General features: G+C 48.9%; 1 protein-coding gene across 1 annotated transcript in view; it reads right to left on the reverse strand.

Moving 5' to 3' along the window:
* TMEM243 (transmembrane protein 243) overlaps positions 1-19,150 on the reverse strand; it is a 28,405-nt gene extending 9,255 nt beyond the window's left edge. The window contains exon 1 of the mRNA XM_025202306.1: positions 18,379-19,150. Within this exon, the coding sequence (XP_025058091.1) occupies positions 18,379-18,456 (78 nt within the window). The 5' untranslated portion in view covers positions 18,457-19,150. The remainder of the gene's footprint in view (positions 1-18,378) is intronic.
* Between the last annotated feature and the right edge of the window lie 248 nt (positions 19,151-19,398).

Here is a 19,398-nt window from a genome sequence, read left to right on the forward strand (position 1 = left end):
TTCTTCTCCCTGCCACTGAATTCAGGGGGGACGGGGGGTAGCAAAAGCAGCAACAGCTCAGCTGCTGCACCCCAGCGCCCCATGGAAACTTTGCAGCTGGAAGGGGAAAGGCAGCAGAGACCCATTCTCGGCCACTGCATCCACGCACCACGCGGGACTGGCTACATCCCCTAAAAATAAAAACAAGCTAATTTCAGAAAAGCCCCATAAGCTCAGGGGCAGAGCAAATCCCACTCCCACTGTGACACTGGTAGGTCACTGGGAAGCGCAGGGAACCGAGTTACAGTACAGTGCTGCCAGCTGGGCAGTCTTCATTTGTCCTCTCCTCCCATGGGCCGAAGAGCCCACAATCCCCTCACCAACACCAGGAACCTGGGAACCTGCTCCTTACAGGTTAATGCTCATCCACCCCAAGGCCCGGTGCTGAGCCAGGCACCTCAGCGCTCAAGTCTAGTCCAGTCCAGGCAGTTTCAGTCCCTCCTCTGCCATGCACAACAAGTCCTTAGCAGGTGTGACTTTTTATACCAAAAAAAAAATGCAGAAAAAAAACCTGAACATTACTTTGCATTTAGAAGCCTAAAATTACTAAACATGTGATGTATGTTTGCCTTTCTAACACTAAAAATGCTGGATATTAGGATATGCCAAATATAGAACCACAACAACACATTTCTATGCAGCTCTCAGCCCATTTCTGATATCAAGATCTGGCCCATTTGTGTGAAAAAGAAAAAGGTTGAGCACCGCTGGTCTAAAAAGCGGGCAGGGAAAAGCAACGGGGGCCGGGAGCGATTAGCCAAGGACAACGACACAGCAGGTTGGTCACCAAGTCAGGAAGATGCTACTCCATGTCTCTCCTCTCTGCCCAGTGTCTTCTCCCCAGGCCACACTAGGAAGTTCGGGATGCTACCCACCAAGGGTGTACAGACATGTATAGAGAGCGAGGTGAAGCGAAGCAGCTCCCCTGTTCCCATGAATGAAAAAAGCTGAGTCTCGGCAGAGAAAATCCCTTGGGGACTAAAAGGAAAAAAAATAGCTCACCAGTGGGAAGAGAGCACATACGATCAGAGCAGAGGTCCACTGGATTTCGGTGGCCTTTGCTGCCCATGAACCCAGAGGACAACAAAGTCACATCATTGTAATTCCCCCACTTCGAGAACAGGAAAAAAAAAAATCTTAACATCACGCCCTAGAGAGAGACCAAGATTTACCAGGAGCCTACCTACCAGCCGAACACTCGCTGGGAAGTTGGGTACCAGCCTCCTGTGTCACCCCTTGCCCTGCTGCCAGGCCGCTGCCCTGCCCAGCTGCTGGGGACAGAGCACAGGAACATCCGCTAGGTGGCACCAACTTCCCTATAATCCTCTTGCAAGTAGAGGCCTGAAGGGCAGATCTCCGTCCTGTCCGGCTGCTGGCAGGGAAAAGGCATGTCCTGTTATCTCCCCGCAGAAGGGACCATTGCTGCCCAAAGGCTTCAGGCTATCGGCAGCAAAACCGAGCAGTCTTGTTTCACGCCTCGCCAGGAGCAGCAGCGAGGAGAAGACGTGGAGCTGCCGGTGAAGACTCCCAAGACAATGTGGAAAAACGCACTCACAATCCAAGAGGGCTTTGTGTTTTCACATACAGAGATGCCTGTCCGGCGGTCTGTGGCTTCGAGAGGACCAACACAGCTACAGGGAAAGCTTCCATCTGCATGATGGCGAGTGGTTTTTGAAGCCCAAGGAAATGGCATTGCTGGCAGTGCCAACTTGTACTAAGCTACATCAGCTGGAATTAGTTTCTCCTTCGGAGTAAAGCAGCAGCACTTCGTACCAAAGATGAACTCTTTTTCTTAAACCAAAAAAACCCCCCAAAACAACAAACACTTTCTGGAAGGTGTTCCCCCAGCGCACCCTGGCCACAGGATAAGGGACTCAAAAGCTGGACTCAAGGCCGTCAGCAGTATCCCCTCGTCCAGGGAACTACAAGCCCTGCACCGGTCACCCAGACACAGCTCTTCAGAACAGGGATATTAGTGAGCCACATTTCATTAGCTAAATTTCAACATGTTCCAGGTTCTGGGCAAGGACCCCAGGCTAGTACAGAGAAAGACCTCCAAAGAGTTTTTCTACCTCCCAGCTGGTTGCCCAACAGGCCCGGGAAGGACTGCGTGACACCCACATCCTCCACATCAGGTGGTTTACTGCAGCATTTGCTCCGATAAGCAGCCTCTGCGCTAGGTCTGAGCATGCACGGCCGCTCCCACGACGATCTCCTCCTGTGCGGTGCATGGGACAGGAAGCACAACTGACTGGGCAAAGTCCTGGCAAATGCACAAGAACTGGCAGGGGAAACGCAAATGATTCTGCTTTAAAAACTCTGCAGCCAGACCCTGTAAGTTGCTGTGTTTAAGAAGCACCTTCTAGCCTAGTCACCTCCACCCTTCCCCACAGCAACACCGGGAAAGAGCAGCTGCCGCTCCCGACACCCATCTACTGCAACAACAACTCGCAGACTGTGGTCTCTGGGGCAGCCCTCGTCTTCCCCCCCACCTTGCTGATCTGACCTGGTGCCAGCTGGTACTGGAGGAAAGCATCCCACATCTCCAGTGCTTCTTCGCACACAAGCATTTATAAAAGGTGCAGAGAAGCTTCGCTGGTGTGAACAGAAGGGGAGAGCAGCTCAACAACACCCCGTCCTTAGCACAGAAGTGGGTGCGGAAGACGGGTTCGGTGGCAGAAGCCAGCACAGAACAAGGGCAGCGTGACCATGGATGGGTCACTTTGTTTCTGCTTTAGTTTCCACGTTGTAAATGTGAGCTGAGATTCACCTTAATTCACAAAGATAGTGCAAAAGGCCATTCTGGGGTGCCTGCCCTTCCCCACTCCTGTATACATTAGTATTGCGATGACCCTGAGGAGCCTCCACCCCCTTCCCGGACCAGCGCCTCTTTGCGCTAGGTGCTGTACAGACAGAGAACAACACGAGACTCGGTTCCTGTGCCAGGGAGCTTGCGGTGACTTTTCACATAGGCTGCTGCACACACATAGGCTGCAGCTAGAGTCAATGAGTACTATCTAAACTGCTGCTCATGAAAAGGAACCACCGCCGAGGTAAAACCCTCTGTTTGCACAATGCACAGATAATTAAATATGGTCCAACCAGAGACAGCTACACGAAATTTCATTTCTTTATTTCTAAGCAGGCAAAACAAAATGACCCAAGTTTGAACTCAGCCACTTGCTCTAGCAGATGCACTGGTAAGGTCTCTCTGAAGGCATAAACCCAAGTTCTTCCTTCCCCTTCCCCCCCACCATTAAAATAGGAAGAGGAAAAGTCTCTTATGACAGCAGGAGCAGTAAGAGGCAAGATGTTTGATGTAACAGGTTTCCGCCGTCTTAAAAACTTAAAGAACAGGAGTGGGGTCTCAAGATCACACCTGGGTCTCTTCAGATGAGCTAGGGTGACTGAATGGTCACTGTCCACGGGTTTTCTAAGTTAAACTAGTGTACTGATCAGACACCACTCGGCAGTCCCCAAAAAAGTAAGTCCAGCTCCTTTAAAAAGCGCTCTCAACAGAGGCACCAAACATTACTAGTTGCCCCTAACAAAATCTTGTGCATCTTAGCAACATGCATGGGAACAGAGTGGGCTCCTCCTAGCGCCAAGTCCAGTGAGTCTCAGAGTACCAGGGCACCCTGGGGTGATGCCAGGTCTTTTGAAGAATGCCCCAAGGTGTGAGAAGATAAGCAGATGAGCCTACCCAGTAGCTTAGGCTTGTCCCTGCATCAAGCTCAGCCCCTCTGCAAGGAGGCAAGCACCGTAATACATAAACTGGTTTGTTTTTCTTTTTTAAAATCGGGTGCCACTCAATGCAAAAGTTATGGAGGGGTGTCTCGCGTCAAATGAGGGCTTCCTCAAGTCCAGAAAGGTTGAGCGCCATTGGCCCAGTCAGATGTAAAAGGATGAAACTGCAATACCCCGGCTGTGTTATAGGGGACAGGAGGGTGAAGGGTCAGGGCATCAGGCTCAGCTGACTGAGCACTAAGTTCACGCCAGGAATTACAGCACAAGAAACCAGTGTTGAAGTGTGAAGAGTGACAAAGCCACAGCAGGTCCAACAGCGGGATGTGACTGGTGGCTCTTAGGGCTGTGGAGTTTCGAGCTCGAAACAGCAAAATTGAAGTGAAACGAAAGGCTTCGAAACGAAACGAGGGCAGTCAGAACATTTTGAAAGTTGTGAAACATTTCGAGTTTCGAAGCTGGGCGTGCTTGCAGGTAAACAGAAAGTAAGGAGAGGGAAAGGGAGAAGGACTGCTCTCATATTGACTGTGTAGCTGGCCAGTGACTGTGATCCTTCCCTGAGGTCCCTTCCAATCCCTGTGCTCTGGGGGAAGGACGAACAGCATAAAAAACATTGTTTGAACTGAGCTGTCTCTGTGCCTTCACGCTTACAAGTTACCCAAGTTTTGCTCTGAACAGTTTGAGGTGCAGTTTCCCAGAAACCCCTGCACCTATATTTCCTTGAAACCTGGCAGGCTTCATGGCCTCAGCAGGGGCTACCATCCCTGCAGTGCCTTAACACACACACACACACACACACGACACAAGTTTTGCTTGTCAGCAGCTTGAGGTGAAGTTTCCCAGAACCCCCTGCACCTATCTCCCTGAAACTTGGCTTTGTGGCCTTAGAATGGGCTACCATCCCTGCGTGTTTCATCTGAAATCAGGCAAGAAATGACGAAGTTATAAGCAGTTTCATGATGCCCCATTATAGCCTAAGGGCGAAACAGTTTTGACGAAACGAAACAGAACCGTGGTTTTGAAACTGTCCCGTCGAAACGAAACAGTGCCGTTTCGCACAGCCCTAGTGGCTCTGTCTGTGGCCCGTGTCAGAACCAAATCTTCCCAGTTAGCCTGGAAAACACAGCTGGCTACAGTTAACTACAGATTAGATGCTCACAGTCAAACCCACTAGAGACAGTCCACATCCACCTTCAGCACAACAAGGTATTTCAGGATCCCGAGAGTACAGCAACTGCTCCCAAAAGTGTGGAGCCAATCCAAGACTGCAACCTCCAGCGCGAGGCGAGTGCCAGCAGCTTAGCGCAAACAGAAAGGTTAAAAATATAATCAGGAGCCCAGCTGACTAGAGAGACTGATCAATGTGGTGGAGCCCTTTATCTGCAAGGTGCCCAGCCCAGAAATGCAGTGAGATCATTTGAAGGGTGCCCCAGAAAGTGCAGGGAGCTAAATGAGGCGTGAGGAGATAGAGCAGGGAAGGGCAGACTCAGACTCCTCCTGCCTGGCCGCTCTGCCAGGAGACAAGCACTGCTAAATATGTTGTTGAAATTCACTCAATTCAGAACAGTTATGGAGGGGTGCATCGAGTCTAAAAAGGTTGAGAACCACTGCAGTAGTGAGCAGATGATGACTCTGATGCCGGTTTGGGGGCCAATGCACAGAAGAGGAGCAGAGATGAGGCATTCCCACCAGAAAGCCCTGGACAATGGATACTAGAGCTGCCACACTGCTTGGCAAAGCACCCAAGGCTCAAACAGGCTATAGACCATTGCCTCCACAGTCAGACCAAATACACCAGGAGAGAGATGCAGGCAAAGCAACATGCTGAAGTCAGTACTGCTGCTAGTGCTACCCATCCCGTGGCTGTTGGAAAGGCTCCACACCCCAGTATCATTTAAAAGAAATTGTGAAGTTTGCAAAGTCAAGCATTGAAGAGCAGCAGCTACGAGAATGAAGGCCGACTGCACAAGAGGACAGAACGACGACAACAGTCCAAGAGTGTGCGAGCGCATACTTTTTGTGCATTCACACGAGCTTGGCCTCATTTGGGACACAGGAGGGACCGTAGCTGTGATGACCTGGGGAATCCAATAGTCTATTATTAATTCTGTGCTTCCATGAGCAGTGTTGGGCTGCAGACTCGGTTTTGGATATGGAGCTCGGCTGCTTTTGCTACTGTCTTTTTACCTCGATCTTGGGATAAAATTCCACGGGGTGATGACCCAGAGCTAACAGGAATACTGAATGTTTAGTTTTCTTGTCAAATGGAAACACCATGGGACACAGAAGGCGACCAGCCTAAGAAAAGCCAGTCTGCCCAGACAGACTAGTAACCAGGGCCGGACACAAGCATGGGCGAATGGGGATGCCACCCAGGGCCCGGACAGAAAGGGGGCCCCCCAAACAGTAATCATCATCGTCGTCATCATCTCCTCTGGTGAAGGGGGGCCTGATATTAAAAGTTTGCCCGGGGCTGCCAGGAGCTTAGGTACAGTGCTGCTAGTAACGAAGCAGCATATCACTTGGTGGGGGAATTTGAGCATTTGACAAAGCTGGTCAGGAGAGAATGTAAAAGGAGACAGCATGCAACGAGGGGAAAAGAAAGGTCGTACTGGCTCTTCCTGAGAGAGGCAGCCAGAAGCGCTCCATATAGTTCAGAGGAAGAGTTACGTGCAGGAAGGCAGGCACCAAGTCTGAATCCCTTGGGACTCAGGTCATCCCAGATGAAGAAACGGAGGCCGGGAGGCTGTGCAGGTGTGTCATTTGACACTCGGTCTCCGGCGTTTAGAGTAGCTCCTTCCAAATCCTTTTTACAATCACTGCACACAACGGGTATGTGCTTCAGCCACTGTGTGTCCCTGTGGCAGTCAGCTGTAAACCCACATGCCGGCTGGGATCAAGTTTACTTCACTTATTCAGAAGCCAACACTAGTTTTGGGGAAGCTACATCAGTCTTAGGTCTGAAGAAGTGTGTGTATGGGGGGCTACATAGAGACGTCCACACTCAAGCCCGAGCTTGGGGACTCGGGCCCGGAGGAGGGGCCTGGACTTTGCTCAGTCTCAGGCAGCTTAGAAGCACATGGCTCAGACACAGGGACCTGGCCCACATCCAGCCAGGGGAGTTCAACCGGGGCGATTACATGTGGTTAGCTGTAGGATCAGTGTGATCATGAGTAAGCATTTTTGTAAAGCTGTAAGACTTTCTACTCTTAACCTGAATGCCCAGAGCAGGGCGGTCAGTCAGCAAAGCCAGGCAGCTAGCATGAATTATGAACAGCTCGGGGCCGGGGTAGGGGTGGAAAAATCAACTTTTGAGCTCGTGGCTAGAGGGAAGTCTGCCAACTGTCCATCAAGGAGGAAAGAAAATAAAACGAGATTGCGCTAGGGGCCCAGCTATGCCCACGTGACTTAAAAGCTGCTGCAAGGGGAGTCTGACAAGGCCTCCCTTTGTGGCAGGCAGAGCAGAAGATGGATCTGCAGTGCCTCTGTCCACCTGGGCTGGTGATGCTATATAAAACTGCAGCCTCTCTCTCCAGCCCATGCTGGAAACTTAAAAAGGAAGGGGGTAAAGGAAAAAGACATTTACAAGTTAGCAGCTGCAGCTGAAAGCCACATTACTCCCAGAGACAGAGACTACCACAAGAATTTGAAGTTAGAGGAAAAAACTCTGCCAGACTCAATATCCTGATTCCTCGGAGACATGAATTCTGAGCAACCTCACCTTGGAGACAGGGATAACCTGGCAGTGGCATTAAATGGTTTGAAGACAAGCTGTGACACAAAAAAAAAAAAAAAAAAAAAAAAGCCAAGCAGCCAATCTAAACTCCACATGGCCTTTGTCCCCCTGGCTGATGGGAAGGATTCATTCAGATGCCCAGAAGGACTCTGGCAGTGACAAGAAATACTCGACTGCAAGAGTCTGAGCTGACAAACAGGAACAGAAAGCAAAAGGAGTTATTTTGAGACTGCAAACTAATTAAACAGCAGCATGCAAAACTGGGGAACTAGTGGTGTTAGACGCTAAGGGTGAACGTGTTCGGAGCACTTCTATCGGTGCTCTGATGGCCAAACATTTTGGCCAAGAGGTGGAGGCACAAGGATGCAGAGAAATGGGCTGATGTTTTTGCAGAGAACCAGGATGAGCTGAAAAAGTCCCAGAGGAGTTGGCTTGTGGCCGAGACCCGTCTCCTCAAAGAATAGCTAGGCAGACCCATGCTAGAGGGAGCAGCTGCCTCAAGCTGGCTCCAAAGAAAGTATTTCAAGGACGAGATGTTCCCCCTGCCAGGAGATGGGGAAGGGCAGGGGGAGGATATGAAGTGCATGCTAAGCTTCAGAGTCGTCCTCTTCTTTGAACCTCTCAAGTGCACTCCAACAACCCTTGCAGCAGCAGGACATTGGCCACCTGCTGTGTGTGTGGCAGGTGAGGGTGCTACACCTTGTGGTTGTGTGACGGGGGCAACTCTGTAGTTTTAGTAACAGATTAGACCAGGGGTGGCAGAGTCCGGCCGACGGGCTGGATCAGGCCCACAGCGGACTCCATTTCCCAGCAGCCCCTGCCTGTGTTGCTGCAGCTGGTTTCCATGGAGACCCCAGGAGCGGTGGTGCCAGGGTTTCCATGGATACCAGCCCCAGCAGCGCTGGCAGGGTGGGCGGGGAGCTGCTCCAGAGCCGGGGCTGGGATCTCGCAGCGGTGACAGCATGGTCCGGAGCCAAGGCAGAGTTGCGACCCGCTACCTGCACACCTCGGGCAAGGGTGTGCAGGCAGCAAAATCGCGGCTCTGCCCCAGCTCCAGCTGCTGTCACCGCTGCAAGATCCCAGCCCCACCGGAGCAGCTCCCCACCCTGCCAGCACTGCTGGGGCGGGTCTCTATGGAAACCCTGGAACCACCGCTCCTGGGGTCTCCATGGAAACCAGCTGTAGCAACACAGGCAGGGGGAGAAAGGGTACATCACTGGCAACTCCAGTCACCCACATTCAAGAAAGATGCAGAGAAGGGTTATTAGAATGATCAGCAGAGCAGAAAATCCACCTGGCAAAGGTGGCTAAAAAACCTTAACATGTTTAGCCTAGCCAAACAGAAGCTGAGAAGAGATGCAATGGTCCTCTTCCTCCAAGCACAGGGAGGAAGCAGACTTACAAGACAATGCTGGCACGCAAACAAATTGGCCATGGTTTCTAACCATCAGAGCCAGCACGGTTCTAGACCAGCCTTTCATTAGCAGTACCGAGACCTGAGCACTTCACTGGTTCGAGACCAGAGCTTTGACCAGTTTCTGAAAGGGGCTTGATGAGTTTGCGTGCGAGAACGAGGAACTGAATTGGGTTCAGGAAGTCCATTCCTCAGGGTGTCCCTCAAGGACTTGGGCAATACTCTTTTGCTCATTTTTTCTTGAAGTGGGGGGAAAGCGTGTAGGGGAGAAGGAGTTGGGGAAGAGATACGTTCTCCAAAACATCCTGTGTGACTGACGCACCTGGACCATACTGGAAAATCCCCTTTTGTACGTAGGGCTTGCCTGCCTTCTGTCTTGTCTTTTTACTGTCTCTTATGATGTCCAACCAAAACCTGAGTTAACAGCCCAGGGTTGCTAAATCCTTGGTGATCTTTTACTCAAATAAACATCCCCTTGGAGAGGAGGTAGCCAGAACCAAAGAATCAGAAAACTACTCCATCCATGTAGCTAGTTTTATATCCCTAGAAGAACGCCCAAGCCAAGCTTACGTAGCAGGCTGATTCATTGAATCACTGGATCTCAATTCACTGGACCTGCATGTTTTTATGCTTCCAGATCTGGACAATGATCCTATCTAGGGTGCAGGACTTATGCAGTATACCCCTCTGACAGCTGAACCTCCATAGTCCATTTGCCAGGCCCCTGGGACTATTGTCGGATCTACAGACTTCTTGAAAGTTCAAGCACACCCTGTCCCAGAACTCCGCTCTGGACGCAGTTTCCCTCAGGACGGATGGGCACTACACCCAATGTAAAGGTTTTGCATAGCTTCTATAACTCAAAGCAATATATAAATCTCAAAAAAAAAATAAAAATAATACTGCCTGTGTTCCACTGCCTCCATTTCCTCATCACTTTGGAGCACACATTGGTCAGGGGTTTCTGGGATTTCCAGAATCCTCCTTCTGAAACAGAGTGCCTCTGTATTTTGGAGGACAAGCTATTTCTCAGCTCAGCTAGCTCCAATGTTGGTTGACAGGAGGGCAATCCAGGCTGACCTGGAAAGGCTCAGCAAATGGGTGGACGAGAACCTGATGGTGTTTAACACTGAAAAACGCAAGGTTCTCCACCTTGGGAGGAAAAACCTGCAGCATGCTTATAGGCTCGGCAGTGCTATGCTGGATAGTACTATGGAAGAAAGAGACTTGGGGGTCATCATTGACCACAAGATGAACATGAGCCTGCAATGTGATGCTGCGGCTAGTAAAGCAACCAAAACACTGGCTTGCATCCATAGATGCTTCTCAAGCAAATCCCGGGACATCGTTCTCCCCTTGTACTCAGCCTTGGTGAGGCCGCAGCTGGAGTACTGCATCCAGTTTTGGGCCCCGCAATTCAAAAAGGATGTGGAGAAGCTTGAGAGAGTCCAGAGAAGAGCCATGCGCATGATCAGAGGTCAGGAAAACAGACCTTACGACGACCGGCTGAGAGCCCTGGGGCTCTTTAGCCTGGAAAACCGCAGGCTCAGGCGTGATCTGATGGCCACCTATAAGTTTATTAGGGGTGACCATCAGTATCTGGGGGAACATTTGTTCACCAGAGCGCCCCAAGGGATGATGAGGTCGAACGGTTATAAACTACTGCAAGACCATTTCAGGCTGGACATAAGGAAGAATTTCTTTACTGTCTGAGCCCCCCAAGGTCTGGAATAGCCTGCCATTGGAGGTGGTTCAAGCACCTACATTGAACATCTGCAAGAGTAAATTGGATGCTTATCTTGCTGGGATCCTATGACCCCAGCTGACTTTCTGCCTTTGGGCAGGGGGCTGGACTCGATGATCTTCCGAGGTCCCTTCCAGCCCTGATGTCTATGAAACCTCATAGTAAAAAACTTACTCTCTCTCTTCACTATTAAAGCCTTCTCCTGTTTTCTGTCCCAACACTTCATGCGTAGCTGCAAGCCTCTATCGTCCTGTATCGACCTCTGCCGTTTTTAGAGTCCAATATCAATTCCTTGATTGTCTTGTCTTTCTTTATTATGTTTTGGGGACTTGAAGGAAGGAACTGAAGGAGAATATCTGCAAGGCCAGCATGGCTAGAAAAAGGATCCATGCAGCAGTGTTCTGGTTAGATCCGAATGGGACAACATTGAATCGTTTAAGTCTAGAAAGAGAAGCTTGTTTCAGTATCCAACATCTTGATTAACGAGAGCAGGCTAAGAAAGGCTGGAGTGCCGAGATGTCATGCAGAACCTACAGAATTTAGATTTTAGCCTGGATGCAAGATAACACAAAGAAGTCCAAGTCAAAGATAACGTCCAGATGTTAGCTACCCACTTCCAACAAAACTGTCCCCTGCAGTCTTTCGCAGGCTTCTAATCATGGCTAAGTTTGCATAGGCTTTCATATAAAATATATAATAAAAATATATCCCCGATTTCACAGCAAACCGCTGGCTCACAATTCTGGAAGTACTATAGATTCCTAAGAACGTTTTAACACACACACAGGGGGGAAAGAAACATTTTCCCCTTAGAAACAGTTAAAACCTTTAAGCTAAAAATTCCACGTCCCCCCCCGCCAAAGTGCTAGCATGGACAGCTTTAGTCTGAACAATTACAGCTGACACCATATGCAGGATACATTTAAGTCTAGACCTTTTCCTGCACATTGGCGCTCACGCTTTCTCTCCCCAAACAATTGTCTTTCCAAGTCATCCACACAGCTAAAATGCTCATCTAAGCTTTCATCATCCCATTCTGCTCTCTGGCCTTGAGAACTATAACATTGTCCCACTACTGTTCATTCAAAATGTTGTCGTAAAGATCTGTCGAGCCCATCATTTTGACTGTATCCCCTCATATTTGATGCAACAAAGGAAATGAAAGCAGGAAAGACAAGACGGACAAGAAAGTCTTGTCTTCCCTTTCACAGCCTATGCCCACCCTCATTCGTCGTCTCATGTTTAGCGACTCCCAATTCTCAGCACGTCATTAGTGCCAAACAATCCCCTTTGTGCTTTCTCCCAGGCTGTCCCACAAGCTTGAGGAGCTCCCTGCAAATACCTCATTAGCCACCTTCAAATCCTCTTCCAGTTCTCCTTTGCTGCAAATAACACACACCATACTTAGCGGTTGTGGCCAATGCACCCGGCAGTTGACAACCAATACTGCACCACTGTTTCTTCACATTACCCTGTCTGCATGTTGTCTCTAGCCCACCTTGACTAGATGCTCTTTGGAGACAGGACAGTTTTCTGGGTTTCTGCACTGGCTCCTAGCTGCTGCAGCGATATAGCTAACTAGGCAAATGAAAATTGGATTTGTAAATGCAAAAATAAAGCAGCCTTAACTATGTGGAGTTACCTGTTCTCTCTACCCATAAGCTGCAATCCCAGTTACTAAGATTTTAGAAGTACCTCGTACCCGGCTTGTTCCCTTCGAATATCTGCCCTTCCCTTTCCTTCCTCCTGTGGAGTCTGCCAAGCTGGCCTGGAAGTCTGCACTCTGCATCCCTCATCCCAGAGCAGTTCTGCTGTAAAGAAGGCACAAGGCAGCCTCAGCGGGCTGTGCTGTGCTGTGCTGGCATTCAGTCTTCACATTAGCACGCTGGGCAGCGAAGCCTTGTTTCCATTAGCCAGGCTTGTACTGCAAAAAGCTTCGTCTTTCACTTTGCTGAAGTCACAAACTCTTCCAGCCTTCCCTGCCAACATCACCTACAAATATACAGGTTGCTTCCCAAGGAACCTGCTCCTGTCCCTGTTCTGGCTGTTCTCCTCCCAAGGAAACCTGGAATCACAGCCGTGAGAAAGGCAGGATGTCGGCTGCAAGGATCATCTCTGCTACGCATGCCGCTCTTCAGATCTGCACTTCTATTTCATGGCAAAGCTGTACGATAGAAAGGCTTCCTACTTTAGGCTTTTTCATTTCCAAGCAGTCGCGATAAGTCACCAGACACCATGTGCCCAGCAGCAGCTGAGGCCATCTAACAGCTCAGCTACAGAAGACAGCTTTATTTAAGTACAGCGATTTTGTTAAAGCTGTACTACTCCCCGTACTACAGATAGGTAGACTGGCATGGAGGGGTGTATAGCGATAGACCTTCCACTGCTGGGATCACTCAAACAGCACGCGGACCATCCAGCGATGAAGCGCACTGCCAGCGGGCCAGAGATTTCCCTGCGTTCCTGACCTCTGTTTAAAGCTCCATGCTGGCTCCATATGTATCAGATGCTCTCAAACAGCTAACAAAAGAGCACTTCCTGATCCGGGAAAGCTGCACGCACTCTGAGCCACTAAAGAGTTTTCCTCATCAGTGCTTATGTGAAATATGATCGGTGCGATTGATCAAACCATTCAGCTTTGGGTTTACCCCAGCACTTACATGATAGCATGTGAACACAAGCTTAGAAAACCAGAGAGCCCATGCCGCAGAGCATCCCCCTCTGTGGACATACTTCTGTCGCCTGCAGTAGACTGGCTGTAAAGGGCCGACTTTCAGAGACGCTGAATACCGACACCTCCGATTGATTTGGGATGGAACTACATCTGCTCAGCAAGTCTGAAAGTCAGATCTGTGGTGCCCTCCAACCACAGTGATCCCAACACCCTTTGTGGGCTCTGAGCCTGATTTTGCCCACCATTCAAATTACAGGTTGAGCCCCTTGTAAAGAAAAAGCCCTGGACCAAGAAGTCACTTAACTGCACCACCTCCAAAAGTGAAAGCCAAGCAGAGAACTGGTCATACCACATCCATATAGAAAACAAAAATTAAAACTGCAGAAGGATGCAGGCAAGTACATGGACTTAATTGAGAATTACCCAGGAGACAGGCCTAAAGGTTCCTCCTCTCCCTGCCAAAAGAAAGACTTGGAAGAATACATAATATTTCATCCAGAACCCAGGGCAGACCATCTCTTTTTTGTAAACAGATTTCAGCTCGATAATGAATAACATTCATTACAGGCCTTTTGTATAACGAACCCTAGTTATTCCCAATATCTCTAGCCCACAGAGACCTGCAAGAGAATTTTTCACCAAACAATTCTATCCCTCATCTCTCCTCCTTTGCAAGAAGTTCATCCGAAAAAAATCCCACCAGTCACTGATCAATTGTCAGCCAGCGTGAGGCAGTACACAGCATAGTTGTCAGGCAACATGCTCTTCACTCAGCCCCATTCCTACATCATCTCAGAGCCCAGATCCACGATGACAACAAGAAATGTAGATTGCTTTGCAATGTCCAAGTGCTGCATCTCACCCCCTTCCAGCAACCCTCCAAATACTGTTACCATTGCAATGGACACTACAACTGTCAGGAAGAAACACAGGCTTCCCTGCAATCCTGCACACTAACTGAATAGGAAAAAGGAATGGGGTAAAATGAGGTAAACGCACAGAAATCCAGGTCAAGGTAGATGTGTGCCAGAAGGGGTCAAAAGCTTGGAAACTCCAGCCAATGGATAAGTGGCTGCCAAGTACAGTTTTTCATCTATGTGCCAGATGATGGACCTGTAATTAAATAGTAAGAGCTGAAAGTACAAGTTCAATGCCATAATTTAAACCTGGCCATTTTGTCATGAACACCAGCCAAGTCCAAAGTAAGCATTACTGGAACACAGCTTGGTTTTATGAGACTCCCACCAGGCTTCAAAGATCCCACAGGACTTCAATAAAAGCTCTGGTACCTGCCATGCAAGGAATATACAGGTATGCTGCCAGAGACATGAGGCACATATACCCTTGGCAAGTCTGGGAGAGAAGGCATGCTCAGGAAAGGATGAGCACCACTCACTTACGATAATCACCAGATTTCAGGCCAAAGTAGCAGCAGCTAGCAGGGTGCGTGTCCTGTCCAAGATCTACCTTATGGCCTTTTCACAGTTCCCACTAGAAGAGTTTTGCAGGACACCATCACCATCAAGCTGTCAGATGAGAGGCTGAGATAAACAAGAATCAGTAGGGTAGACAAACAGGCACCAGCCCCAGGCACCATCTGAGAGGGGGTAAAGGCTGGCTGCTGCTGCACAAGATACAAAGCCACTTGTTATGCCTCTGACAGGAATATAAAAGTTTATCCCTATAAATAGTGTGGAAGCCCTTTAAGTGGCTCTTCCTTCCTTCTAGTACAAAGCCACCAGAATCCTAACGTTGCTAGGCCAAGTGCATTTGTGTATGTAGTTACCAGACAGTTATTTGGACTCAAAGCTGAATCCCACTCAGATTTTTCTCTTTATAAATTTGATACATGAAGTCCAAGAGAGGCAAACACCCCGGTATGTTCAACCAGATCAGTTGTCATCCCCAACTTAAAGCCAAGAGTACAAAGTACATTAGATGCTGAAGTCGACAAGCCCAACATACATGCTTAAAATAAGTGCCAGGAAACCATATACTGTAATGGGGTGTGAAGAGTTGAAACCACCCCCAAGGGAGTTTGTTGCAGGGTTGGGGTCTTCCATGAGAGCTAAGTCCGGTGCCCTGATGCGCCCCTGGTAGGAAGGGTGTTTTCAGTATGGCCTGACTTGTAGTATCAGAACTTGAAAGTTTGGGCAAAGTTATGAACAGCGATTTGTGGCAAAATCTTCTCTGCTGGCTTTCGTCATCCAACAAAGCAAAGACCTTTACCTTCAATCCTTTCCTTCTCCATTTCACAGATATTCGCTACCCACCTACCCCATTTGGAGCAGCTAAACTGAGCCTTCTTGATTTGTCCATGTAACAATGACAGAATAGAGAAAGCTCCAGGAAAAGCATTAGTTGTTTTCAGAGAAAAGTCAGTCAATAGGTACATTTTGAAGAGGCGCTAAAACATGGTGGTGAAGGTGCCTTCTTGAACCCTACTCCAGACTCATGCTAAAGGGCTTCCCCCACATGATCTAGCTGTAAATGGGTACCTGCCTGCCTAGCCACATCAGCTCCTTGTGTGCTGTTCATTATGCATGCTGGTGTCTCTTAAATGCACTAGTCTGATTTGCCATTAGGCTCAGGCAGAGCTCTGGCTTGGTTTGGCAGATCCATAGCTATCCTAGAGCTCACAGGTGTCACAATGTGCACACCATGGCCATCCAACAGAAACAGAACTTCCCTTCTGCTCCAGGAAGCACAAGTCTATATGATTTATGCTACAAAAAGAAGGGAAGTAGGCTGTGTAGGGCCTATGGTACAGTCCAGCCTATTGGAGGCAGCACACCATGGTACAAAAGATACTTCAGAGACAAGCCACTGTCCCACCAAAAAGCTTACAATCCACACCAGACAACTACACTACAGTAAGGTACAGGGGCTGTTCCAAGCACTAGAGAGAACAAATAAAGGGGAGGAGCAGGTGATGAAAGGAGCTCAACAGATGGCAGGTTCAGCAACAGAGCAGTAGATGCGAGAGAGAGATGGAGACTCCATCTTTCAGAGGTGCAGATACCCGCAGCCAGCCCTGATTTCAGTGTGCAGAAATCCTGAAGGTCAGGCCTGCAGTCTGCAGCCAGTTGTAGGCCCCAAACTTGCACTGCCCTCTGCACTGACACTTCTGCAGGGGACAGGGGGAAAGAGGATTAGGACTACCTAGAGGTGGCTGTTGTGACAGAGCCATTTGACAGGTGCAGAAGAAAGCACCTGTACTCAATGGCTGACGCGCACTTACTCTCTCCCCGTTGTCTCAGGCCACGTCTTTGGCTGTGTTCTGCTTAGTTGTGGCTAGAGTCATAAGCAATGGATCCTTCCGAATCCTTCACGCATTTAAAATGCAGCTTTATTTTTTGTTACCTTTAGGTGAACTGTATGCACTATAATCCATTTAATTGGATGTTTAACAGGCCATGATCCGTATAGGTTAATAGTCTCTAATACGTGGAGGGAGAAAGCTGTTGGACAATACAATCGGAGGAAGATTCCATTTTACAAGCTAAACGCCTCTGATCCCTTTTATCCCAAGACATACCCATTCTGTGAACACAGGAAAGAAACTTTTATTTTATGTATATATTTCAAAAGAGACTCCACCCCAGCACATTTATACACGCTGTTACATCTTTTAGTGTAAACATCCTTCTAGATCTGGGAGCAGGTCTGTGCCAACAGATGCTTTTCCAGTTCAATGGCAAAAGAAAAACAAACACAAAAAAAGTTTGATCTGCAGTCTTTAAATACATATTTCCTCTCTCTTTCTTCAAATGAAATTTCAAAGAGATTTCATTATGCAATTAGAAACACTTCGATCTTGATATTTTCAAAGCAAAGGCATTTCATTTTTGCAGGGCCTTTCTATTTTTAAGATTTTGAGCAGTTCTGCACTAATTTGCAAATAGTCTAATTGACCCGATTCTGCATTTTGAGAAATACAGCATTTAACCCAGTAAAAAGGAACCCAACCATCTCAGAGCACACAACATATTTAACTAGGAACAGTACCAGTATTCTTACAGAAAGCAGTTCCTCTATTTGCCTACAACAGATCTAAAATTACATCTAAACATTTGCATAGCGCTGTTCAGGTTCAAAATGCTTAACAAATAACTATTCTTCAACTAAATTCTCAACATTGCTCTGTAACAGACATTATCACTATTTTACAGGTGGTGAAACAAGAGAGACAGAAAGCAAGAGCAAGTAGCTCGGGATGAAATACTCCTAACATCAAGAATTACACACCCTGTTCCCAGTCTCTTGGGAACTACCACCCGAACAAAATCCCATGAAAACCCAGAGGATTCTAAAGTAATTTGCCCAGGAAAATAAATGTGTGATAACCACTCTGCACAAAAGAGTTCATTATTAGAAGATTCAACAACATGATCAGCAACTGATACCATGTGCTAAGCATATGCAGTTGAGAAAGACAAGTTCACATTACACAAATCACACCATTAAATCTGCAAGAAGACTCTTTGAGAGCCATGCATCACACCCCCGTGCACGGGACCCTAGAAAGGTTCTTTGAACAAGTCCAGCGACAACCGTTCTCTTGGCTCAAACGGTCTCCTTCTTAGCCCCCAGCATTAAAGAGATACAGGTAATGCTATGGGTGTAAAAGTAATATCCTCCCTGTCAAAGCAGGTTAACGTCTCATAAAACAGAGCCTACCTTCAGTGGCTCCTCACAGACTAAAGGTACTTAGTGAACTTAATAACAGTGCGGTCAATTCTCATGATTCTTTGGTGTTTGTGTTAAAGTCTAGGCTTCGGGACTGTGAAAAACTCATATATTATATGAAAGAAAGCTGTGTGTGTGTGTGTGTGTGTGTGTGTGTGTGTGTGTGTGTGTGTGTGTAAGAAATAAAAAATAAGCTAAGTTTTTCACAGTCCTGATAACACCCAAAATACAGGCTCTACAGATCACCGATTCACTCTAGATCAGAGTAAGAAAGCCACCCTTTTATCAGCCAGCACTAGATGGAGAGATTTTGGAGAGCACCAAGACTCCCAGCTTACCCTTGCTGAAGTTTCTCCAAAGAGAGGTCTGTTGTCCAGCCCGCTGGTCCCGTAGGTCCTGGTCGTAAAGTCCTCCATTTTTATCTAAAGGTCAGTTTTGTCACTCGCTCAGAGAGAGATTCTCTCAAAACCAAGTCATCCCTCTCTCAAGAGGCTTTAAGCCCATGGCACAGTAAGTGCGAGCCAGTTATTTATGGAAAACGCATCTCCTAGCATCGGGCGCCGCACACAACTTGTGGCTCAGAGCCAGGCAGCCGAGCCTCCCCTCCAAGCCTTCGCTTTCTTCTTCATGATCAGAGGCTGCTGCTAGAAAGAAACAGGAGTGAGATGAAGCAGAAGCTGCGGTCAGACCCAGGACCGGGAGGCTCGTTCAGGCTGCTTTGATGTCTCCTAATGGAACTAATCAGGCCTGCTAATTACAGCGGACCACGGCAAAGCCCCCCCCACAAAGGCTCTTTTCTCCGGCAGCCCAGCCCCGGCGCCCGCGGGGAGCTCCGAGGAGCCCCGGCCACCAGGACCCGCAGCACGGGGTCTTCTTGCAGCTCCACACAGCTCGCTTCGGAGGGGGGGATTTGAATAATAATAATAATAATAATCAGCAGCAGCAGCAGAACTTGCTGTTAGGAGCAATTCCGGCATGGACCTGCGGCTCCCATCCGCCGCCTCTTTCAAACCAAGCCGCCTCGGCTCCCAAACTTTGGGTCGGGTCCCACTTGTTTCCTCCGGACTCAGACGAGGGCTCTGCGTCCCTCCCCGCCCTCCCAGGGATAACTCCTTGCTACCCGCAGATCTGCAGCAGCAGCTGCAGTGGCCCGAGCCGAGGAAGAAGGAAGAGAGCCGGGCACTGAGCCCTCCCCCTCCGGCCCCCACCCATCCAGCTCGATGTAGCGCGGAGGGGGAAAGCCGCAGAGAAACCGCGGAGCAAAACAGCCCCGGGCGGCGCACAAAGCCGCTGGTGCCCAAACCGCCCCGGCGCGCGGCGCGCAGCGATCGCCCCCGGCGCCGCGGGAGGGAACGCTC

This window comes from Alligator sinensis, unplaced genomic scaffold (genome assembly GCF_000455745.1).
Source record: "Alligator sinensis unplaced genomic scaffold, ASM45574v1 scaffold1216_1, whole genome shotgun sequence".
Taxonomy (NCBI): Eukaryota; Metazoa; Chordata; order Crocodylia; family Alligatoridae; genus Alligator; species Alligator sinensis.